Source organism: Eleginops maclovinus, chromosome 7 (genome assembly GCF_036324505.1).
Source record: "Eleginops maclovinus isolate JMC-PN-2008 ecotype Puerto Natales chromosome 7, JC_Emac_rtc_rv5, whole genome shotgun sequence".
In the NCBI taxonomy this organism is placed as follows: Eukaryota; Metazoa; Chordata; class Actinopteri; order Perciformes; family Eleginopidae; genus Eleginops; species Eleginops maclovinus.
Window position 1 is genome coordinate 16,167,010 of NC_086355.1, and position 27,070 is coordinate 16,194,079.

At 38.5% G+C, this 27,070-nt stretch overlaps 1 protein-coding gene across 5 annotated transcripts; it reads left to right on the top strand.

Annotated features, from left to right (window-relative positions):
* LOC134867079 (LIM and senescent cell antigen-like-containing domain protein 1) lies at positions 1–26,880 on the top strand. Of its 5 annotated transcripts, none has more exons than XM_063887392.1 (10): positions 1–182; positions 17,937–18,096; positions 19,219–19,285; positions 19,441–19,561; positions 20,069–20,218; positions 21,032–21,182; positions 22,517–22,609; positions 23,152–23,200; positions 23,387–23,462; positions 25,344–26,880. In XM_063887392.1, exons 1-10 carry the CDS (start codon positions 154–156, stop codon positions 25,456–25,458), a joined length of 1,011 nt encoding a protein of 336 aa, XP_063743462.1. In that variant the 5' UTR covers positions 1–153; the 3' UTR covers positions 25,459–26,880. The 5 variants fall into 5 exon arrangements, with proteins under 5 accessions (XP_063743462.1, XP_063743464.1, XP_063743460.1 ...); XM_063887394.1 differs by lacking the exon at positions 1–182 and adding an exon at positions 3,199–3,286; XM_063887390.1 differs by lacking the exon at positions 1–182 and adding an exon at positions 6,277–6,870.
* Positions 26,881–27,070: the final 190 nt, after the last annotated feature.

A 27,070-nucleotide genomic window follows, 5' to 3' on the forward strand; every position in this document is an offset into this window, starting at 1 on the left:
AATGTGAATTGACGGTTTGTTAACAGAGGCGAGGCCCGTCTTCGCCATTCTGCTCTCTGAGAGGAAACCAATCCTACATCCCAGACTATAAACATCTGTACATCTGCAACTGGAGGCGGAAAACAACAGCCCGGACCGGGAGAGATCGGAGCCATGCTTGCTGTCACTGAAATGACGAACGGGTAAGTGAGAAATGTAAAGTGTTTCCCTAAGAGACTTTTGCCTGATACATTGGGAAGTTGACAGTTTCTCGATGGATGAAAAAAGACTCAGCTCCGATTGTTCCATTTTCTCATGGGTCAGGAAAACTGTAATTTAGATAAGATAAAACATTTTAGAAAAAATATATTTTATAGGGGAAAGTGAATGCAGCACATTAACTCTGTGGAACTAGCTAATGTAGCTTAGTTACTTTAATGTTGTAAAGCTTCAATCTCAGCCTCAGTCAAAGTGCTCTCTACTGCCCTCTACCGTGTTCAAGATTAAAGATCTGAGCTGGGCAACACTATCTTAAGTGATCAAAAATGTTCTTTAAATGATATATCCGTGTTTCTTATGAGATGTATGCAGAAGTAAAAAATATCTAACGGTCTCGTTGACCTTATAGCCACTTAAATAATGACAGATGTGATAATGAGGTTGGTTTGAAAAGCATCTTTCTGTTGAGAAAGTCACCTGTGTCCCATTGTGCTGTTTTGATATTTTCAGCATGCTATGAAATATATTTCCGAAAAATAAAGCAATCATTTTCTACAATTACGATGTCCAAGTGGCAACAGGGACTATATAAAATATTTGATTATTTAACAAATCACACAAGTATGGTGCTCTTCAGCTCATCAGATTTACTCCTGGTAAGGAGAAACACTGTTTTTATCTTGATGATCAGACTGAATTCCCTTCCCTACCTTATATTGAAGTACAATTACGTTTACATTGTACATTGGCACTGGTCATTTTAATTCATATTGCTTACAGACGCACATATATTTAAATACATTCTGTCGCTATTGTATAAAATGTCTGTTAGACGTCAGATTCAGAATCAGAATCCCTTTATTTGTCCCACAGAGGGGAAATTTAAATTTGCTACATCAGTAACAGAGCCAAAGACAGCTTTACAAAAGGAAATATGCATTATCAAGATAAAAAAACAACACAATTTACAAAATACACACCCTGAAGGAAATATAGCAGCCAGGTAATATTGCAAAGTTATTGATAATGACAATGAAATCAGTATTCCAATACCTAAATGCCTTAACCGCTTTAAAGGAATCCTGCACTCACACTTAAGACAGAAGTGACACTCACAAAATAAAATTACAAAGGAAGAAGGAGGATGTTCCTCTATTTTCTGCAAATCATTCTACTCCCTGCACAGGAATGTCCACAGAACCTCACTGGACACTAGTTATTGCTTTCTGAACCACTTCCTGACCATCCGTTCCCGGGGGACTGCTTTAAAGAGCCCTATTATTTTCCACCAGTGTGAATGCTACTGTGTGCACCGCTGAGTTAATTATGGCCCGGGATGAATCTGGCTTTTATAAAGCTCTCTGGACACTAAAAGCTGTAAGAGGGCAAGTCTTTTAAAGGCCTGAGGATTGCTGCTGCTGCATTCCCAACGTATTACATTTTCATCTGATTCTACACTGTGTTGTTGATACAACCAGAGCTTAGAAGAATGTCCCGGTCTCCTCCAGTATGGACTTGTCCTTGTTTGGAAGAGCGGTGCACTTGTGTGATTTAGGATTTGGACAGTGTGTGTGTACGAACTTGATGCATGTGGTGTGTGAAGAAGTGTTTATTGCAACCTAAACTGTAGCTCATTTATACTACACTGAATAACTGACTCTGCTCTGGATGCAAATGTAGGGCCTACCACTAAACTGTCTTTAGATTTAAATGAATTCATTGTTAGGCAGTCTCAGGAAGTCTTATGTTTGTAAAAATAGATTTGTGCGTCAACATTTGCTTGCAGAGCATGTAGCCTATGTTAGAATTACTGCTTTCATTAAAGCTAGATTTACAATGAGATTCTAAAGGGTTCTTTGTGTGGGCTATATGAAACAATCAGATACTGTTCTCATTGATATATTTATCATAGTAAAGTATGTAGGAATTGTTTGAAAGATAACTGCCAAGCTAATGCAAAAGGAAGTGTAGAACAACAGTCAGTGGTTGCAGCAGTTCCTCCTGCATGGTGTGTGTGTAAAGAGAACTTGAAATTGTTATGCCATGCTATTTTTATTCCTACTTCTAAACATTTCTACTCTTCTTCCAGATAAATCACTTTTTTTTGCAAATATAATATCAAAGTGATTATATTTTTCTTTTGGACTAACATAACAGAAATTCAAAGATATAATATTGTGCTTTGAGGATCTTCGATGGACATTTTTTTACTTATTCGTGATATTTTATAAATCAAAAGGTTAGTCTATATCAGGTCATCTGAAAATGAATTGGCGAGTGAGTCAATATGCATTTGCAGTCAGACATAATTTTACTTTCAGCAGTAATTATTTCATACAGCAGATATTTTGCACATTTGTATTCAAATATAACTACTGTTTTTGTTGCATAATATCCCAATTATGTGATCTACAGTATGTTCCTACTAATACATTATACATTTAAAGTGTGGCATTTAGTTTTGGGTTTGTTAAGGTTTGCTTTATTCCTATTTTCATTTTTTTTTTCTCCGTTCTATATAGTTCCCTTAACTCTATTACTTTACTATCCCGTTGTCATGTTTACAGCCCAAATAGTTGCGAAACAGTCAGTGAAGACAGAGTTTCATTACATATTTCAAGACCACACCCATGATTATGGTGGATCATCTGCACTCCCAGTGGGTATAATGTGCCAGTAGCAGTCAGTGTGTGTGGTAACGTGGTTTAACCTCTGACCTTTGTTATTGAGACAACATGGTATGTCTATGAGAACTACCAGATTCTTCTTTTATCTCCCTGAATCTCCCTCCTCCTCCCCCTCCTCACACCCCACTGCCATCCTGCAACACGACAAACATACAGGGCTGTAAGTGTGTATGCTGGCTTTACGTCCATCCATCTCCCACAAACCCATACTGGCACATGGGCACAAATAGAGACAAAAATTCACACCCTCCCACCAGCACACACACTTACACACCACAGAAAACAGGAAGTGATGTGGTGTTGCAGACTAAGATAACGACATTAAGAGTGTTTGCAGTGACAGCAAAGGGACTTCAGCAACAACGACAAATATCCTCACTACGTTTAGTCACAACGCGCTGGTAAGAAGACTTTATGTTACTGTTTGAACTATTTGTAATTGAAGCGCCATCAAGGCTCCATTACTTGCTTCAGGCTATGTGTTTATGGTATTACATTGCTTAAGGAGCTGCATGCTCACCTTGGTCTGTGAACCCTTTGAATGTTGCATTGTGTATTTTGAGTTTGTGAAGATTCCTAATAAAATAAATGGTGTCTTCCACCTAACACAGCTTTGATTTGTGCTGCATATGTTGCAGTTTTTCTTTGCGTACCTCTATAGAAATATCCTCAACAGTGTACTTGACTTTTCAATACTCTTTTAAAGACAGCACCACAAAATGGATTACCAGCAGAAGGGCCCAACTTGCTCATCATTCTTAGTTTTATCTCTCAGAAGTAAATATACACTGTATGTCAATGAACATGCCAGTGCCTTCAGCATGACAACCCTTGCATCTGTATGTCAGTGTGAATGAAACAAACTGACACTCTACTGTATTTAAAGGATTAGTTGCGAGAAATTGTACAGCATTTACCTTTGCCCGTTATTAATTGTCACTTGTTGACAGTCCGTGTCATTGTGATGCAAACAAATGTTTTTTAGCACTGCAAAGGAAAAATACAAAAGTTTAAATGTAGATATGAGCCAACTGGTTGATGATCGTCGATCTAACGCTTTACACATCCCCCTTCTTTAGTGAATCTATTAAAAATCATAAATACAGCACACATTTACACAATAAAACAAACTAAAATGTACAGAAGATAAACAAACTTGATATATTTTAACCACATGATTAAACCATTTTGACTAATGCAATATACTATATACTTATGGTTGCATGGCTTTTAAACAGAGAACCACTATCATACATTGTGAATGAATGTGCTAAAGCATTTGTAATTTGTTCGCAAGATTGACAATTGCTTTTACGATCTTCACGTGACAAGATTATGTGGATTTAACACGTAGAAGCTGATATATTAGCTGTTGTACCGGTGTTGTCCACACTGTGGCACTGCACTCATGTGGCAGAGGGGTTGGTTCAGGAGCATCTTCAGCTTGCAGGAAATGTCTGCTCTGTGTGTGTGATGAGTCAGTGCGAGTTTGCCACAAAACAGATTAATACTAAAAAGTCGGAAATACAAAAAAATAGCAACATAAACTTAAAAACTCCATCCCGGGGCACTGTAAGCTTTGCAATCTCACATAATTCATTGTTTCACACTGCAAACTTTATTAATCCCCAATGGGAAATTCTATTTATTCAGATTTTGACATTACATCACACACAGGCCTGAGATACACGCATGTACAAACAGCATTTATACACATTAATGGGGAGGTGTCCTAGAAAGGGGGTTGCCATAATTAGGTGCCCGAGGCATTTTGGGGTTTCATGCCTTTTCTCAAGGACAATTAAGCAGTTCCCAAGAGGGGGACTGGCACCTCTCCAGTTACCAGTACTGGACCACACTCTGTACTGGGTCTGATCATCTGGTTCTGAAGCATAATCCCTTCAGACTGCAGCCTGAAACACTTACATAAACACTGTGGATTGTGTGTATTCCAGCGAAAATAGCATACTGTGTGTCCCTTGTACTAACCGTAAGACATACCAGAGTAGATTTATGTGGTTATGAAAATTATATTTACTTTTAAGGAAATTCCACATTCCAACTGAAGTGAATAGTTAGTGAGGTGATCGCAGATATAGAGCCTAAAGCGATGATACATCATGAATGTTCTTGCATACTCAGACATGTCGGTCGTTCTCCTGTGACTCTGCAAAGTGAGGTTGATTTTGAAGCTCAAAGATCACATTCTACGCTCCAACTTTCTGTGTGCTTGTCAGACCCATGTGGAATGCTGAACAGGTCAAGACAAGCGCATGAAGGTGAACTGTTCATAGTGCATGTACCTGTCTTTTCACAATAAGAAGAGACATGTTTTCTGTCAGCCTTTAGAACCCCAACAACTCTTTAACACCGTCACACTTTAACTCTTTGCAATCTTTAATGACAGGTTTAGGTTTTGACTAAATGATAACCTGCATTTCAGATTTACATGTCTCATGACACTGCATGCTTTTTCCACAGAGCCGCAGTCAGTGCTCTGTTTGCATCTGTTTCTCCTTTAGCTGCTTGTTGACCCTGTTAGTTTGGTTTCACGTCTTCTGACCAATCCCGTCGCTGCTTTTGATGGCGTCACAGCTTCTTGCTTGTAATTAACGTGCCTCATAGACCGTTTGAAAATATGCATCTGCAGTGTTTTGTGTCTGTTTGGGAGGATCTCTTGTTCCCACATAACATTTTGATGAATTATTCATAGATTGACATTTTCCCCTTTTTTTCCATCGTTTGTTGTTTCTGGTGGGATGGAGGAGCTCGAGTCAAATTGAAGAGCAGTGTATGATTGAAAATATTACTCCACAATAGCTGGCATTGTTCAACAGAGTGCAGCTTTATTCGACCCATATGGTTCCATTCTTCTAAACAAGCTGCTGCTGTGATTGACATGCTGACTGTAGGGTTTGTTTTGAATTCTCCTTACTGTGAACAAAATACCATTATTATGCCTGGTTATTTTTCAGATGGATCATCATTTTAATCCAAACATTGGTACGTTAAAGGTATAACAATAGCATTTAAAACGTTTTTTCAAACTCCTTTTTCGTAAATATAAACAATGCTACTTTGGATTATATTATATTATCATTGTTATAGGTATTAAGGAAACCAAATAGGCACACAATATGTAATAGATGCAATTAGACTTATATTTAACCTCTATGTTCTACATATATATTGATTTTATTTTCTGTGAATTCAACTGCCTAAAATGTACTATTATCTTGTACATATTAACTGTTTCTGTCATTATTGAACATAAAGATTTGCATTTAGCTGTAGGAAATGACCAAACATGAGGGATCCCTAAAAAAATGTAATAATTATAAAGAAAAAGCTGGTTTAATTTTTGTTCAAGAATTGGTTTGGGCCTCATACCTCCAGTTTTGGTAGAACTCAATAACTGATATCAATGTTTTTAGGTTAAATAGTCCAGCTCTGTTTCACATAACTTGCAATAACGGCTTGCCATTAGTGTGGGAAATGGCCTTTATTCTGGTTGCATTGTCTCTTGTGAGCCAGGGAGAGTAGGAGGTTAATAGAGTCAGTGGGGTCACGGCCAGAGAGGGTAAAGCTTTTCTCCGTATATGACTCTTTCTCCTTTTCTCCGAGGCATTCCCCCTCTACCTGCTGCAGGAGGAGGGAGGAGGAGCCACACTTATTTGATAGGTGTGCAGGCTGGGAAACCACACCTCTGAATATGTCCTTCACGAAGGGTGTGTGAGCCCTGGAGGTGTATTTGAGAGAGGGAACGAGCGCAGCACAACATTTCATCTCTCTATTTGACACACACACTTTCTTTGGAGTACTACAGTGTTTTCAGCACACGAGGAGTAGGAAGGAAGGAAGGGAGGGAGCGAGGCGAAAAGGAGATGAACTCTTTGAGGCTTAAAGAGTTGTCAAACTCAGACTTGTACAGACGGAGACAGGAGAGACCAGACAGCTATGGAAGTCTGGCAGGGGAGAGCCTCAGGTGAGTCTGGGAAGCTTTTAATCTTCTGTCAAATGATTGATAAGACTCTGTTTGTGTTTTACGCACATCTTATTGTTCCGCCCCTCCACCTGTTTGTGAGTCCTTCTTTTTTTTACTCTACAGAGTACTCTTCATACCTAAACGTGTTCTGTGATGTGCAAGACACAGTATTGCAACAAATTAGCATTGATAAATAGTTTTTAAATGGCTCTTTATCTATGGTGTAATTAAGGAACAAAATAAATAACAACAACCATTCGGAGCTTGTACACGTTCCCATTTTCTTTGTTCACAATGACCAGCATCCCCACTGATTCTCTAGGTATCTGTGGGATATTTTATTCTGGATTATTTTTCAAATTGTTGTGTGTAAATGCTTCTGATGTGCTTCAAAATCAGCTGATGGCCTAACATTCACTTTATCCACAGCTTATCTGCTGCTCAGTGCAAGGTTACTTTGTTGTGTCACACTTCTTAACGAGTAGTTTGTGGCGGTGTTCAGCTAACAAATATGTTCCCTTATCAGAATCAGAACTATTGCCAGGCACGTTTACACATACAAGGAATTGATTTGGTGTGTGGTGGAGCGAAAATAAACAATCCAAGAAAATAAGTTGCTGCAATATCTTATTACCATAATAGCATTTTCCATTTAGGTCTTGTGTAGTATTTTTGGTGAGCCATATCTCGTTCTAAGACTGTTGACTTCAAACATTTGGGTTGTTTGTGTCTTACATCATGTAATGAGGGTTTGGTTGTTTTGCTAACTGAAACATGTTCCTTACCAAAGAACTTATGAAGAAAAATTCCTCCTCTGTGTGTCGGTTGTTGACAAGGATAGATACGGAGAGATGTGAAGTATTTGATCAGTAAATACTGCAGCGGATGTCTGAATTCCTCCAAGTTGTGTGACCAGAAACGATACACACTGCGCAGTCTTTTACAATGCTCGCTTCACAATACTTCCGTTTTGGATGGTCTTTTTTAACATCTTTCACATTTACCTCTCTGTCTTTCTCCTTTTGACTTACTGTCAGTCTCTGTTTTTTGTGTGTGCGTGTGTTCTTATAATCCTGAAGTGATTAGAGGAATGCGGGAATGTGAACCGAAAGAAAGACCTCTCTCTAGATGTGTCTCCGGTCAAACCTCATGAGCTTCATGTCTTACTTGTAGCCTAATTCCATCTCATGACATGCAAAAATAAATAGATAGATAGATAGATAGATAGATAGATAGATAGATAGACAGATAGACAGATAGACAGATAGACAGATAGATAGATAGACAGATAGACAGATAGATAGATAGATATAGATAGATAGATAGATAGATAGATAGATAGATAGATAGATAGATAGATAGACAGATAGACAGATAGACAGATAGACAGATAGATATAGATAGATAGATAGATAGATAGATAGATAGATAGATAGATAGATAGATAGATAGATAGATAGATAGACAGACAGACAGACAGACAGACAGACAGACAGACAGATAGATAGATAGATAGATATAGATAGATAGATAGATAGATAGATAGATAGATAGATAGATAGATAGATAGATAGATAGATAGATAGATAGATAGATAGATAGATAGATAGATAGATAGATAGATAGATAGATAGATAGATAGATAGATAGATAGACAGATAGATAGATAGGTTCTTTTTTTCTTTAATGCAATATTTGGACAGTGAATCATTTATTGAGGCATAACATTTGGAGAGGAAATTATATCTGAGGAGGTATAGGGTCACTGAGTTCAGCAAGCAAAGCCTCAGCCTCAGAAATGTTGGAAACTTCTCTGAGTTTTATGGAATTACTGCTTGTTTGCGTCAAACCAAGCATTCATAGTCTATTTCTGAAGGAGGTTGAATCAATAAATGACAGGACTACACTCAACCACAGTTAGTGACAGTGAGGAAGAAAATATACTTTTATAACTTTTGACAAAAAAAAACTCAGGAATCCCGTTCTGTGTTTTTAATATTTAGTTATGATAGTGACTGCCCAACCATATTTTTGCAAATAAATGCTCTGTGTCATCTAAAACAAGGTAGGGAAACATCTTAAATTCTAACCTCTAACCTGAAAAGATGGTGCAAATTGCAGTAGGGACAAAAATGAATGCGATTTAAATTGACAGGAAACATTTCTGGTAGCCATTTTCTTTAAAATAAGCGCTCCCCCGTGACATTTTATTCACAATTGTGCAGCCCTAAACAACATGCTAACAATGTCTAATTGGTACTTAGCTTGTAAACAATTGTGTTGAAGTACACACAGAACCAGGTCCACACATCATCTGCTTATTTCCATACTTACAAGCACCATTGTCAATAAATAACACCACTGACCCAAAGTAAAGCTTTAAAGACTGTATATAGATGTGAAAGCAGATAAGCAATTATGTCCAACATGTCTTTCAAATGTGCCAAAATAACTTAATGAGCAAAATTGTATCTTGGTTTTAAATCAGCCTGTAAATGAGCAAGTTAGCGCCTTAATAATATTTGATTCTGAGACATTAGTGCTGAAAGAGGTAATGGAAAGAGTACACAAACATGTTATGACATTGATAGCTCTGTATGTGTTCCTGGCTGTGCTGTGCAGTTAAGTGTTTTCTGACCCTGGTGCGGGTCAAATGGGCGTGGGGAATAAAGGAAATGTTAGTCATGAGTTATGATTGCACACTTAATAAATGTGTGTGTGTCGCTGAGTGTTACGTGTGTATGTGTGCATGTTTGTATATGTGTACTTCAGTCTGTGTACTCTGTACTCATGCCTTAGCAAAGGAAAAATGATTTTGCCCAAGTGAGTGTTGCCATGGTTTCTGTTGACACAGTGTGGGAGCAGGGTGTGTTTGATTTGTTCCTTTGGCCTGAATCTGGTCGCCTCGCTCCGGATGAGAGTCACAGTTGTTGCATGGGTCTGAAAAATGTTCTGAAGATACAGATCTATTAAGCCAGCCTCATTTCAAACAGACATGTTTTGTATTTCACAAGATTTTGTGTTTTTTGTCCACAACGATACAGGAAACATTTTAGATTGACTCACTTATTTGAAATGTCACTGAGTTATCTGCTGATATGACCCAACCTCTTAAGATACACTTTTGATTTACTTATAAACACATTTGGTATCATCTATATTTTGTAGCTTTATGTGTCCTAAAAAGATTAACTCAATATGAAGAAATACATACTTTGGGCTATCACACACAAACTAAAGAAAAATACTTCCAGGATCAACTACTAGTGAATGGAGGTAAACCCTTGGCATGTACACACTGTTATTATGCCAAGCAGATCAAGCAGTGATATTTTCTACAAGGCCTGCATTGGAAACAAACCCTTGTCTTATCATCCCTGGGGGTTCCTGATTTAAGAACACTGTATTAAATATCAATTTTCTTTTGTTTTCCGTTACTTAGCTCAGCTGTGTGTTTGTTGTCTGTCAACAGTCTTACAGGAAAATTACTGGCCTGATTTGTATTAAACTTGGTGGAAGTGTGTAGCATGGGCCAAGGCAGAACCCGTTACATTTTGGAGCAGATTCATGGGATGGACACACAACCGTTTCTCTTTTGCTATCATCGAGAAAAAGGGCATTTGTGCTGCATTCATGTGGTGTAGCAACAATGGGTAAAATGGGTTCCTGACTGTTTGCGTGAACACCCCACCTAATAGGAACTCAAACTTGGAAACAGCTATCAGCATGTTGTTCAAACACTCTGAGCAATAAAATACAACACATCACAAGTTCACAAACGGCCAAAGTAAAAAAAAACAATTCCCAAAATGGGAAATGGGACCATCCAATCAGTATGTGAATGCACTATTGTCCTCGGCGTTAAAGTTTATTTAAAGTTGTAGTCTTTAAGACTTCAAGATTCTTTGTCGTATTTAGCCGACTTATTCCCATTTCTTTTATCAGTTTTTCAAGATTTTGCAAAAAACAACCAGGGGTTTGTCTTTGCAGATTGAACATGTGGTACAAATACTTTAGTTTTGTTATTGGGTCAAATATTTCTGACTGTAGGAGCCAAACACACACATGTTGATGAGAATTACTGCATTTGATTATATGTGCAAATCCCTCTTAAAATGTCCGATGTCACTTTCCAAGTGACCTGCCTGTAACCTCTCAAGTTACCTTTTATGACCCCTTGAGGAAGTCTCAAAATCCTATCCTGCAGGGGGGGCACACCAGAGACACTTTGTCTGCTGCTGACAGTTGCTGTAGCCATTTTTAAGCTTAGGTTGAAACTCATATCAAAACTCACATACTCTCTCTCTTTTTCATAAATTGGAGTGACGCTTAGGGATTTCAATGCAATATGCTTTTTTCCTATTTATTATTAATATGTCTTATTATATATATATATATATTTCTTTTTTTATATATATATATTTTTGGCTTTTAAACCAATTGTTGCTGGTTGGCACTGTGATCAGAAAATGTGCATTTGTGATCCAGCACTGGAATTACAGTACCGCACACTGGAAACTTTTGTCACAATGGAAGACGCAAAAGCATATCATGTTTCATTGGCTTTTTCATTAGAAGAAACCTTCCATGTTGTGTAACTTTAATTTGTTACTCTGTCACTTATATTTATTAGTTTGTCTGTATCAGTGAGTGAGATAGAAAGGAAAATGTGGGCTGGATTCTCTAATGACTTGGTAATAGTGGTTGTTGGAAGTAATACAAACAATGTGGAGCTCTGTTTGTTCTAAAATGTATATATTTAAAACTTAATTATGTTGAACACTGAAGTTCATTCATCAGTTTTAGTATACATATTTTCATGGTCAATTGGACAACCAGTGGGCTGAATAGTTCCCAAGCTCTGATTTTAGGGTGGAACCATCTGCAGCATGGCAATGTCTGTAATCTGGAGGAAAGATTACGTGTGCTTCCTGTTGAGCTCCCACCCTCTGTCCATTGTACCCCAGTCACTCAACAGTTGTTCCAAGTGGATGAGATCCTCAACCCAGCCCAAGCTAAGGGCACAAGACTTTTCTGAAGTCATTGTTCTGTTTTGGAAAAGGCTGTTGAAGCTGTGGATGTTGCCTGGTGACATGGTTCCTTATGACACTGATTCAGTACCCAGACAGTTTCTTGATATAGATTAAATACTTCAAATAGGGTTATTGTTGTTGTTGTTGTTGTTGTTTTTGTGACAAGATCCTTTCACAGTATTGACCATCAAACTATACTAATTATTACACAACCATACACCACTGCTTGTGTTTAGAGACGCGATTAGAACATATGATGCATTTGAGACACCAATCGCCCCAAAATGAAACAACTCATTTCAATACATTTTTTTTTAAATGAATTTGGATGTTATAAACCGTTCTTATAGCCTCTTTCAGTGAATGTAGAGTTGGCCCCTTCTTTGTATACACAGTCTCACACAGCACCTGCCAGCACCTAGTTTGGAGTTGAGGCTCCACTAGGTGTCTATTTGTAGAATTATTGAGTAATGCAGAAGACTGTTGAATAGAGGCACCCGGGGGTTGGACACACACTGACACAAACACAGAGGTTTAGCACATTGTTTTGACTTTTTAAAGACCTATGTGTTCATTGCACATCCCGTAGCTTTGCAGGATTAACACAGCAGCTGCTTTCCATTGGAGCATGTCAAACATGTTTGTGTCTCTGCAGTGTATTTCCAGATCTGGCTTTGTGTTGTTTTGATGGTTTTGGGAAGCGGTCAATAATTTGAGATGCCAACTGAGTTTAACCACATAAAGAGCTCCCATTTACCCAGAGGAGACACAGATCTGTAGGTTTAAGGGGATGTCTTTAGACCAAACTTGGGATTTCAGAGGACGATTAACATATTTTATAATTGTGGATCTAGATCACTGTAGATAGTTGTTTCAAACTGATATTCAAGTTGCTCCCATTTGGAGAAAACACATATTTGCAATATGCTTCATATTGAGCAGCCAATAAACAAACATAACATTGTTTACCAGTATGTTGGATAGAATTCTTTTGGAACGAACAGAACCAACAAAGGAAACTAAAATCAGTTCAAATACCAATCTGCGCAGCATTGATCAATCACTCTATAAAAATGTAACTAAACAAATGGCATTGCATTATATCCAATCATCCTGGATAAGACAATGTCTCCAGTGTGTTTATACAATGACACAAGTAAAAAGAAATATTATAACTGTTCTGCTTCTATCTTAATGATTGACTTTAGCTCCTCTGCTTTTTGTGGGACATTCCCGCTTTGCGCAATACTTGGAGTTGGAGCCACATTGTTATATTTACCAGAAAGCTGAGAGTTCCAGCTGTTTAACACCAAACACACAACAATACACACACACACACACACACACACACACACACACACATTGGTAGATATTAGCCATAGTTACCAGGGATGTAAAACATTCAAATAAAAATACTGCTAAGGCTTCTGTGTGTGTGTGTGTGTGTGTGTGTGTGTGTGTGTGTGTGTGTGTGTGTGTGTGTGTGTGTGTGTGTGTGTGTGTGTGTGTGTGTGTGTGTGTGTGTGTGTGTGTGTGTGTGTGTGTGTGTGTGTGTGTGTGTGTGTGTGTGTGTATATATGTGGGGTGACACAGTGACCTCTGCCATGACAGGCATCAGGGTGGGCTCTTCAGTTTCAGTAGCCTGCCCCAGAATAGACAGTGAGTGTGACAGGAGGGGAAACTGAGTGTGTGAGTATGTGAGAGAAAAAAGAGTTGATGTGGGAATGAGAGAAAGAGGGTGTGTGTGAGTGTGTGAGGGAGAGAGAGAGAGAGTCCTCCCAGCTCAGTCTGATTAGTGTTTCGGTCTCCTTCTTGCTATTTGGATTACAGCTCCCAACGCTTACTGGATTGCTATTCCCATTACTGGAAACTTTTACTAAACAAGCAGAGAGGATCTTCTATCGCCTGCAGTGAATTTGATACAGGCATTCTTTGCAGTGAATTTGGACTGTTGTAGATGAGTATGGAGATAAACGGTCGTGTCCTGCCTCCGTCGATACCTGAGGATGGAGAAGCCCCGGACGCTGTTGCTCACAGGGAGATAAATGGTTACCACCAGAGGCTTCCAGGGGACGACGGCGGAGAGGCTGAGGTCCCGGTGTCAAAGTCCCAGAGACGAAAAAGCGATGTCAAAGTCTATAAGGAGTTTTGTGATTTTTATGCTCGCTTGTAAGTACACAGTTTACAGACAAGGATCAAAGCAATGCAGGTAGTTGTCAACCAAAATATAGTTTTTTACCAACCGATGCAATTTGGACCTTAAACCATGTGTGTTGTGAAAACATTTTCCTCTTGGAACAGGCAGTGGAGCAGAGTTGGTTTGGCTTTAACGCAAGCTGTATTATTTTTCAAGGACACACCTCCCCTCTTAATAATCATTATCTGTACTAACTGTAGTAGTGAGTATGAAAGAGCGTAGGTTTATGGTTTGATGCCCTGGCTTATGATGGTTGTGATTGGTCCATTATTTATCTCATGTTACACCGTTACCGTTACTGATATTTTACATTTCGATAAACTGATTACAGGGGGAAAAAAGTACATGGTAGTGATTGTGTGTGTTAAGGGATTCGGATTCACTGTGTGAGATTACGGTAGTGTTACAGAATCTGAAGAATTCTGATATTCTAGTAGCAAGGCTCACCAGCCAGTTTGATTTAAAGCCTTGGGTGCCATGTTTGTGAAGGAATAGCTGTGAGAGCCACAGGAGGGGGAACACAGGAAGGGATATTTTTGTGCATAGCTGTTATGCAAAGTAGAGTATGTCCACTGGCATTCCAATTATGTGTGCGTGAGGGTCATGACGGCTAAATATACTTACTTTATTTTGGAATGATGTGGCCTCATCTTAGGTGGTAGGACAACATGCACATGGGTCACCTACAGGTTTCTGAAGGGACATTTGGAAGCTTGTAGATTTTATTTGTCAGTGTTGAAGATAAAACAAATATCATTTTGGAATGTTTCAGAGCTCAGGTGGAGAGTACATTACATTAGCTTCCTCTGGTAATGCATTAAAAACACCAATCATATACATATTTTTCCTAAAAATGATTTGACGTTGGCGGGAGTTTAGATGTTAAACCTAATCCGTGTCCGTCAATATGATTTTTAAAACAAACTGGGGATTTAGGCTTTACGTTGAGTTAAAGAAAACATTGACTAACCTTTGAATATTAGGACAGCTGTCTGCAATATATTGGTCTCAGTTTCCCATAATATTGTCATAATTGTTGAAAATAAAGATTGATTATTTCACGGCCTATATAGCCTTATAGTGTTTGCAGATGTGTACAGAATGCTGAGAACAGAGGAGAAAGTTGCAGAGATGCAAAATAAAGGAAACTGAAGACACATGGAGACCAGAGGAGGGAGGGTGGAGGGAACAGGAGGTATTCATCACCGAAGTGATAGCCTGCATCCTTTCCCGTAGCTCACAACCAGCCTCAATTTATTTAAATGAGAAAAGTAGTTTTTGGATTAGTTTAAAGTTATGTTAAAGTAAACAACTAAAACTCTAATTAAAGTCAGTAAAATGTCAAACTACAGTAGAATAAACTCCCAATTTAACACCACTTTTAAAATAGTTTAATTGTAAATGCAATCGGCAGAAGCAAATAGTTAACATAATGCTATAAACGAACTACATTATGGTCACATGACTTCACTTCATCACCGCTAAGCTAAATGCGGCTAATGTAGGTCTGATTATATTGATAAGTTGTTATAAAACTAAAAAAATGTAACACGAAAAAGCTTCAAACATTCACGAGTGGGGTATACCGACCTGTCATTTATTTTGAAGTCTTAAGCGTGAAAAAAATCATTGACTCCAATCGAGGAATTCCAGAAGAGCTAAAATGCTAACTAGCAATAGGGACTCTGATAATTTGCCATTGCATTAAGTGTAATATATAAAAACAACTTTCACTGCTTATGGGTTTATCTTTCCCTCACGCAGGGTGCTACAGGCAGATAGGAAGGTGGAAATGCCTCAGAGATGTGTCACTTCCTCCCAAAAACCCTTTGGAAAGGGCAGGGCTGTCAGTGTGTGTGATATCAGGCCAGACAGGGTTTACAGAACAATATGTAAGTGTGAGGAGTGGACCCAGATGGAAGCTTCGCTGCTATATCATTTTGTAGCAGTTTTGAAAAAAGTCCAAAAGAGTGATGAGCAGTGGGTTGGAATTCTTGTTAATTCCCATATTTATCTAACTAAGTTAATATGTACAGATTTCATCACTCCATTAAAATGAGTGTGTTTGTTGCCAAGATACACTTTGGTATTCCGACCTTTATAAACAAAGCAGAGGAGCCAGGATGGTCCCACCATTCTCTCTTCCTTTTATTTTCTTCAACACTTCACATCAACATGTCCACATTTTTAAGCTTGATTTAGTTTTAGTAACTTAGTGTTGTTATTGTGTGCGTCAGCATTGGTACTTTGTTGTTTATTAATGAATATTTTTGCTTGTTTGTAAGTTAGTTGCTTATGCTTGGTTTAGAACAGTTTGAGTATATTGTTTTCATTCCTCTCCTAGCAGAAATTTGACACAGAGGTAGGTTAGGCTGATGTATATTTACCATGGGATGATGAAAAAATGTCCAGAGTTACCTAATAACAAGATAGCTTGGATACATATTGGACCGATTAACAAGCAGGTGTGTCTAACTGATAGCGTGACTCCCCCTTCTCTCAAACAATGTCAACATCTATAAAAATCAAGTTTGAAAATGTGAACATACCATTCAGATTCATTTAGCTTCAGGTTAGTTACAAGTTGCCAGATGAGAACATGAGTTAAAGCTGAAGCAAACACCAGTGAGTTTGTTTTACAGGTGCGTCAGGGCTTCCTGTTGTATAAGGAGTATATAAATAATATAAAGTACCACAATATCCACCTCTTTATCTGTCAATTTACAGAATAATCTACTATCAGCCAAAAAGCCATTGAAATACATACCTTGAACATACCCACTTTATAGTATTTTCTAGTACTGTGATACGAAACAGTAATACGAAAGCAAAGCACTGTGCATGTTGTTGGGTGTGACCACATTTGTGCTGCAGGTTCTGGCATCAATGCGTCCAATAGAAAAGATCATTAGCCTGCGGCCTGTCTTATTGTTATATTACATAGCCTTGTTTTGCAGAGAGGCTGTAAAACAATACTGAACGTTTGATTAAAAGGCAGCAGCAGGGTTGTTTTTGTACCAGTCATTTGACTATGTGAGACTAGGGTTTTTGGCAGTTTCTTACATGATAATGACCCATATCAGTGTGTGCAAACGCCACTTACAGATACACTGCTGACACGATGCAGATGTATAAACTGTAACTTCAGCTTGACTCTCAAAAGGCAACATGCAGGTTTCCCAACTAAAAGTCTCCCACACCCTGATAAGCAGAGCCAAAATAAACCTAGGACCAAGAGATACGTAAAAGTTTCCCCACTATCTTCTCCTTTCTGGTTGTGTTAAGAACATCTTCCAGATGTTTATGACAGGAGAAACATGTGATACATGTTCAATTAGTTGTGTAAGATGTATCTTGACAGGACCTTGGCTAATGCCATTGATATTCATAAAAAATGTTGACTTACAGAAACAAATTTATTAAGGATTTGTTTAAACCAGATGCAGATGAATAGTGCACAATTATCTTAAAAATCTAGTATTTTAAAGAACTGCATGCCAACATTTAACATATCAATGCTACATTAACATGATCAGAATAATATAATGATGATGGAAGTTTTTCAGTTTGAGATGTTAGTTAGTTAGTTAGTTAGTTAAACCAAGCAAAACGGGCAAACCTGCATTTTGTAAATGTCATTATGTGTTACGTGGTATGGGTTGTAGCATTTTTATTTGATTTGTATCTATTTTTGGATGAGCACTTATGTTATACCTTTGGTCCCTGTTTTGTCCTGTTCAACTGAAATGGCATTCCCTGCTACCACATATCATATGAACTATTTTGACTCTTCAAGTGTACTCCGATCTTTAATATGTTTTTTTTTTTCTTCCCAGCAACATGGCCAATGCTCTGGCCAATGCCATGTGTGAGCGCTGCAAGAGTGGCTTTGCCCCGGCTGAGAAGATAGTGAACAGCAACGGGGAGCTTTACCATGAGCAGTGCTTTGTGTGCGCCCAATGCTTCCAGCAGTTCCCAGAGGGACTCTTCTACGAGGTAACACTTCGCATCTTATCAATGTGACTTTTATCTTCTTAGAAAAGATGCAATATGCAGAAATTAACAGGTTTAAAAACACCTAGAGAGATTGTAATGGGTGTGCCTTAAAACCCAATGAATATTGAAGGGCAGATCAACATGTTGAGTAGATATTTAGGATTATAACCCTAAAACAGAGTTGCTCTAAACAGATCAATCTAACCATGGTAACACTTTGTCTTTTTAGCTTTAATTAAATTTCCAATGGCCGTGATGTGTCAGTGAAGTGGCTTTCTCGTTCCACATAGTTAGCTAACTGTTAAGTGCTGTTGTTAAAGCACATTCCTTAGACTAATAATCTAAACACATGGTCCTGCCGAAGTAAATAAAGACGGGTGAGCTCATCCTTAATGCGGCATTGAATTTTTAGAAGCACATTCCGGTAAGCTGTTTGCATACCATCCTTGACAAAAGGCCAGATGTTTCTCCGGCAGAACCTGATGCTGACAGTTCATCAATGAGAAGGAGTCTCTAATGCAATGATCAATATGAAAGGCAATACATTAACCTCTCATTCCCTGTAAATAACTACCTGTTCCCATAAATAGACAACACATCCTGACGCTGTAATGAGCAGTATTAAACCTGCTAATGTACAGGACTAAATACTGTTTTTTCACATTTTAAGTGGAAATTAACTCTACATGTGAAGCAACAATACACTCATGGCAGTTTATCATGTACAGTATATAGTCATGCTTTCATCGAGTTGTATCACATGCAGACTTGTGTCTCATGATATATGATTTAGAGATTTAAGTCCATTTTGCATTTTGTCTGGCACATCTTTACACAAAACTCAACCAATCATAACAATTCCAACATTTTTAGTGCAAAATTTTTCTTATTTGCCTAAAAACTACGAACATTTATTCATTAGAAAATATCATACATTTCTGATCAAACTGAGTTCTCTGCAAAGATTATAGAATATATTTGTTAACAGGGGTTGAGGAAAAACATTTTGGGGATTATCCTGTTTATTCATGTGTTTGCTGTAATATATTATATGATGTTAATTCACACCTGTGCACACTAACGGTGGACATTGTAAATTAATTGTTTGAATTCTCTTGGCAGTTTGAAGGCAGGAAGTACTGTGAGCATGACTTCCAGATGCTGTTTGCTCCGTGCTGCCACCAGTGTGGTAAGTTCAGGGACTGCAGTAACAGAGAATAAATACCATCCATCCTCTTTCTTCACCTGAAACATCAGGGTCATTTAGAGATGGAGCTTGGAGTTGATGCCCTTTGAAACAATATCAATAAGCAAGTTCTCCATAATCTTCTGTTCTTCTCTAAGGTGAGTTCATCATCGGCCGTGTGATCAAGGCCATGAACAACAGCTGGCATCCCGACTGCTTCTGCTGTGATATCTGCCAGGCTGTGCTCGCTGATGTTGGATTCGTTAAGAATGCTGGAAGGTCAGTTGCTGTTAGTTCACTTCTGATGGGTTTAATAATATGAGTCTATGTCTACTGCAAGGCAGGGGGATGTTTACTATGAAGCTGGTTTCTCTCTACTGATGTATTTACAATTTGTATACACTTCACTGTCCTGCCTCCAAATATATGATGTGAGTGTCAGAGGTGTCAGTCGTAGCCTTTTTGTTCTTGTTCTGTGATTTTTGACTTTTATAAATCAGCGAAATCCAATATCAGAATTCAGCTATTTGTGCTAGACAAATAAAGTTGTTATATTTCCAATGTACAGTGTTTTACAAGAATATTCCATATCTTTGTCCTCTTTGCTGGGTTTTCTTTTTCTGAAATACTGCTGCTCAAGAAGATCCAAAAGTAGGAATGATTACAATGACTTGTAGTGGTAGTTTGCTTCCTCTGAAACACATCAGAAGTGTCTAATCAAGATTTTCTCACTTGGTTCTATTTTTTTCTATTTCTCATCTAGTCTGTAATTCTCTCTCCCATCAGGCACCTGTGTCGTCCATGTCACAACAGAGAGAAAGCTCGGGGCCTCGGAAAGTACATCTGTCAGAAGTGCCACGCCATTATTGAGGAGCAGCCCCTCCTGTTCAAGAATGACCCGTACCACCCTGATCACTTCAACTGCAACAACTGCGGGTAACTGGTGCACACACACACACACACACACACACACACACACACACACACACACACACACACACACACACACACACACACACACACACACACACACACACACACACACACACACATACACACACACATCTGTCCAGCTGTGTCACAAATCACAAATTGTTCAGAGCATGAAGGCAGTGGGAGGACAGGATGCTACAGTAATTAGTGGGTGCAAGCTGAGTGTCCTGAAAATTCCTCAGACTCTCAGATAGTTTATTTTTAAACCCAAGACAATTTCTTATGCACTTTCCTAGGATCACAGCGAATTACATATATTTATATGAGGCATACAAATGTGACGAAAAATATTCTTATGATTAAAACAATATATATCCAAGAAAATAGACTAAACTAAACTCAACAGATGCAGCTTTTTCAATCGGCCACAAAATGAGGGACCAAAGACTGCTCTCTAGTGGAAAGATGATGTAATTGCAATGCCACGGCACACATTGTAATTGCATACGTTAAAGGTCATGCTGTGAGCCGACTGAAATTGTCTTTTTAAATCTTGTGTTAAAAGTATTCAACTGCATAAAATAACTACCTTAACCAAAACCCTACTGTTTTTGTTTTCTCCAGATGTGTGTATTTTTCTTTGTCCAGGCTCTGTTTGTACATCCAACTGCTTTATTTTGGATTTTTTTATTTAAAAGCGTGTTGTTGGCACCAATGACTGTAGAAGCTGAAATGTGTTTCAATCAATTGTGTTTACATACTATCTTGAATAAAGTGAAGGCAGAGCTTAAGTTTTGTCCTCCTTTTCCTTTGCAGTAAGGAGCTGACAGCTGATGCCAGGGAGCTGAAAGGGGAGCTGTACTGTCTGCCCTGCCACGACAAGATGGGGGTCCCCATCTGCGGGGCCTGCAGGAGACCCATTGAGGGCCGTGTGGTGAACGCCATGGGCAAGCAGTGGCATGTGGAGGTAAGCGGTTAGGCTTAGGCGACTGGATTCACAATAACATTCAAGAAGTTACAATTGTGAATGTGTTCATTAGCGTGGTATTGTCTTTCATATTGGTTTCATATGTAATAACATGTTGAACAATGAGTCTATGTTATGTTACAAGTAATTCTTTTTTCTTAGTCATTATACTATGAGTTTTCTGCTGAAATGAAATTCCCTTTGTATACATTTGAGAATTAATTCTTGTTCTCTCTATTCTTTAAACATTTTTTATTTCTCTAAGATGATTAACAGTTGCCATATCTGTGACTCATACTTTTCCCAGCTTTGTCTCCACAGTCATTCCTCCATACATTGTCTATCTCTTTGTAACATTCTCTGTGCCGTTGGTCATTCCTCCACCTATCTTTCACCTATCTCTCATTTTCCTTCCTCCATATGCAGCATCATGTGTGCACTGTATGTGAGCGCCCATTTCAGGGCCACCCGTTTTATGAGCGAGGTGGCCGTGCCTATTGTGAGAGACACTTTGACATGGTGAGGGGATCAGGGGTCGACCTGGCGTTGAGTACCTGCATCGTGTCTGGCTTCTCCCTGCCCGGCTAGAACCCCCAAGCCTCAAAACAAGGGTTACACTAACATATAACTTCAAACAACTACTGTCTGTCTGACTGTGCAACACTTTGGTCCAGTGCGGGATCTACGGTCCAGATTAGCATCATATTTTGAGGTGATGCCATTATTATATTTTCAAGGAAATAAATTCCTAATTCAACGTTTATGTTGCACTCTATTATTAAATGTTAGTTTATGGAATACAGTATGTGAACTAAAAAACATCAAGTTGGAGTCCAGGATGTAAAATGATTTTATTTTTTAGTCCTATAATAACGAATGGCTCTGTCAAAGGCTTTTTATACACCACAATAATATAATTGTGGGGGAATCTGTTCATCATGTTGGTATTTTAATGGTCAAATTTGAAAACATGATTTAAAAAAAAGGCTTGTTAAACCCCCCCTACTCTAATTGGGCCATATTGAGTAATTAGTGAGGGCATTATAACAAATAGCGTATATTCCCCCTTTTTCTTTCATCGTAGCCTACCATTTATTCTTCACACCTCTGTGAGGAGGATTAGCACGCCCTCTAGTGCTCACTATCTGCCCCCTTGTCTCCTCTCTGTATCCTGTTTGGACACAGTCCCCAGACATCTGGACTGTTGTGGTCTGACCTGATAATGTCTAAACCAGACTGTGCTGCTGCCTGTAACACAGTCTGACTGGGATGTGATAATGTACTGACTGACTGCTGTCCTTACCATGTGTGCTTGGCCTTGGCTTTGTTTGCAGCATTTTGTGTGTGCTAAGTGTGAGAAACCCTTCCTGGGGCACCGTCACTACGAACGCAAGGGCCTGGCCTACTGTGAGACACACTATAACCAGGTAACATTTAGCGATGCTGGGAATATTTTACACTCACGGTCAGATATTGAAACATGCTGTGCTATGTTTTCCTGCCATGAAATGTCTCCTAAAACTTCATTGAGATTCGTTTTAAAATAAAAAATGTGTTGATATTTGGAGAAAAAATGTGAAAATATATATTTTTTGTCTCAGCCAAATACACAAATTGTGATAGTACAAATGAGGAGATACATGTGAGACATCCTGTTTCTGAACTCTATATTATATATATATAATATTTAAGATGCATAAATAAACATATTTGAAGTATTTACAAATTGCTTACAACTCTTAGTCTGAATGGTGTATAAGAGAGTTCCACATGTGTAACGACTCCATCTACGTAAGCTATCCCCCCCCCCCCACACACACACATCCCCCCCCAAAACAATGCTACGTTTTTGAAAGGCCTCTGTAGCCTGTTTGCACGTTTTTTTTAACCATGGCATTTTATATGAGCCATGATTAAGTCTGCGCTGCATTTTGCTTACTCTCTGTTTCTCTCCCTTCATCTCACTCAGCTGTTTGGAGACGTTTGCTACCACTGCAATCGTGTTATTGAAGGAGATGGTAAGAACAATTAAGATATCTCTCATTAATTAAACATATTTTGATCGCTATATCGAGCACAGATTGCTTGTCCTGTAGATTTCACTTGAAAATGTTTTCAATTCCTGACTGAATCCATTTAACTTTTAGTCATGTGATAATAATCTGGAGCAGTGTCTCATGTGAGTGTTTTCCTATTTTCATCAGTGGTGTCTGCCCTCAACAAGGCTTGGTGTGTCAACTGTTTTGCCTGCTCTACCTGCAACACCAAGCTCACCCTCAAGTAAGTATTACACACATCTCAGAGACTCCATCACAATACGTTTTGCACAGATTTAGTATTAGTCTCTGAAGATTCACATGTGTATTGGCCAAGAACGCTCTTTTCTTGTACATTTTCTCTTTCTCAGCTTTCCTGCATCTGTGACTATTTGCTGCTGTTTTATTCACCTTTTTTCTCTAAACTCTTGTCTGGGGGACTGTTTGATCCACATCTCCTCCGTTCCATCATCTCTCATCTTTGTTCCCTTGTGTGTCTGTTTCCTTACTCTACCTGCTCAAACTTTCCTCTCTCCTTTTCTTCTCGTCCTTCTCTTCACTCTGTTATTGCCTCTTCCTTCCCTCCTCTTTTCTTTTTATCTTTCACAACCCTTCCCATCTCTCCCCACTCCCTGCTCCGTCAGGGATAAGTTTGTGGAGGTGGATCTGAAGCCGGTGTGTAAACATTGCTACGAACGCCTGCCGGATGACATGAAACGTCGGTTGGCCAAGCGTGAACGCGACACGAAAGACAAGAAGAAGAAATCACTGATACCCATGTGTTTGTGATCCGCTCTTTTTCCTTTCTCCTCACTTCCACTGTTCTTCTTTTGGTCAGTTTCCATCTTTATTTTCTGTTTCTGTTCTTTTGTTGTTGCTTTTCCATCATTTCTCAAGCATGCTCTATATCCCTGTGATACTTAGTCTAGGTCAAATCATGAAAGCAAACATTTAGTAGGTGAATAAGAACAGATTGATCCAACACAAATAACTTGATACCTCTTAGCCTGAAACAGTGTTTAGGATTAGGGCTTGTTACTGCTGCTATGCAAACAGGCAAATCCAATCGGTCACATGATGAGGGAAATGCGTGTATCCTGGGAGCTCCCGGTCTGTCTGGGCGTAAAGAGTAAAGCCTTAATCACTTCCGGCAGCTTTCTAGCCCCAGCTGTGGAGGTGTTGAGGTCCCTTCAGGTTTACCACGTGCCCTGTCCTGCCAGAGATTAACTGCTTTGAGCAAATGTTGTCCGGGACAGCTGGGGTGAGAGCCTGCCAGAGTTAATGGAATTAAAGGTATTAATTACAGAAAAGAACTAAACATGATTGTTTTCATTCAAGGAATTGAAGCAGTTCATGGAAACAATATAAATAAAAAATAGTCCATGCGCTACATGACTAGAAATTGTTTAAGATGTGTGTCTTGAGATCTGTATCAAGGTTTACACAGACATGAATGTTTCACATTTTCCCAAGTTGTCTTTTAAATTAGCTTCAAAGTGTTCGGTTTAGATTCGACAAGTACTGAATTTTTAGCAATTCAATTCAGAACTTCTCGAATGTCTTTATTTTTAGGGGGGTTATCTAAAAAATGTGAATCTATAAAAGGCAATTTCTCAGGAACCGTTCGAAAAACAGCATTTAGGTTAGGAATATTCTTTTTCCACACTGTGTTTAAACTGGCCATCCATATAAAAAATGTTTCATAATACATCTTTGGCAGTATTTCATTATTTGTTCTTTTGCAGAAGTTACAGAAGCTGTGCTCTGAGTTTAACCAGCAAGTTATTAAAGGGGCCTTATTATGCTTCTTTGGGTTTTCCCTTTCCTGTAGTGTGTTAAATAGGTTTTTGTGCATGTAAATGGTCTTCAAAGGCTCAAATCCAAAAGTTCCCTCCAATGGAAGTTTCTCTTCCTCACAATCACCCCCTGCCTGAAACACTTCCATTGAACTACATTGGGTTTCATCCATTCTATCTATCTATCTACATTGAATTGATAGGCTAAGGGGTAGGACATCTCTAACCAGTTGACAAATCACAATAGAGCCGGCCAGCAAACCAATCAGGGCAGACTGGTTCTGGTTACATCCAAACTGTAACAGTGTTTGTCACTCTCTCTTCCACAGGAACAAGTTTGTGGAGTTTGACATGAAGCCTGTGTGTAAGAAGTGCTACGAGAAGTTCCCTCTGGAGCTGAAGAAGAGACTGAAGAAGCTCTCTGAAACTGTTGCTCGGAAGTAAACACACAGCGGAGCAGCGATAAGAAGAGACAAATAGATGTTAAATGCAATACCGAATTGACAATCATATGTTACATTTTGGTTGGTTATTTCAGCAGAACACACCATTTCTTGTCCTTTCAGTTGCAGAGGGTCATTTAACTAGCCTGAAACTGACAGGTGGCCAACAGGCAGATTGTTGGTCAGTCAGTCCGGTTATATTTTAACCTCTTTAGTGCCTTTAAACACAAATACTGCACGGTATATCTTTCACATGCTTGCGTTATTTCACTATATGTATTTAACCTGGTCCTGTATTTCAAAATAAAATATGAGCTTTAAGAAAATATAGAAACATGAGAAAAAAAGGCTGTTAAACTGTTTACCACCTTGCCTCATAATGGAAAATATGTTTGACTTATTTTACTCATACTCTCGTATAAAAACAGAGTTAACCCAAAGACAGTTGAGCAAAATACAGTTTTTTAAATGTGTATATAGTATCTCAATAATGTACTGTTTTCCACCAACATGTATATTTTATTGATTGGAAATGTGTATTTTCTTTAATATTATGCAAAGGGAGATTTGGTTTGACTCTATAAAGTTAGACATCATACTGTCTTCATAACCTTGCTTGCTGCAGTGATGAACTCAACCAGCAGTTCGTATGTGCAATGCATTTTATGTATAAAACAATCTCTATGTGAACATTTAGTTGCTAGTGTTCACCCCCTGCAATCTAACGTAACCTAATGCAACAGCAAAAAATATCCCAAGTGTATACAGTTGAGTTTTTTGCAGCAGCTTTAAAGTTACAGTAGATGAGATAAAGCAATACGTCTGAAATGCTGTCAACAAATACTGAACATAATGAACTTCACAGTAGCAGCATTTTTTGCATGGCAACTGTGTGTGTGTCGTGCGGCATGTTCAGAGACCGGATGTAGGAGTATTGTTAGATGTTGGAGAACATGTGTCTCTACTGTTTGTAATCCAGAGAAAGTGATCCTCTTAGAGAGGTGTACCGACTTCCTCAGGGCTCAGACCCTCTTTGGAAAGAAAGCCAACTGTTGCTAATGGAAAAGTAGTTTCACTTCAGTTGTATTTCATCATAGAACGTTTATATTTGACATAATAGTTGAATAGAAACACACATTCCACTATTACATGGAAATGCAAAGCCTTTGTTAGTCAAACTTTTCCTATCTTTGTCACAAGATTTGTTTACCCTCTGAACAGCCTCCGTGTCTTTCTACCAGGGCAACTGAGATGACTCTACACAGACAGAGACTGCTTTTATTCTGTATTTTATCATTGCAATGCTTGTCAAGGAACAATATTTATTCATTTAATCACACCAAAGTGCATGTTTTAGACTATGTTTCATTATATGTAAGGTCATTTTGTCAACTCATCTGAATAAACATGTATGTCAATGCTACCTGTGTGTATGTTTTTGATTTGCATTGTCCCACCTTTCTACTAGTGTAACATTACCCTTTTTTGTTATATGTGGTTTCCACATGTTTTATTTAATCATATAATAATAATAATAATAACAATAAGATACCATTGCTTGGATAAGAATATAGGATAAAAAAATGTTTGTAACTTGTGGTACAACTTTACCC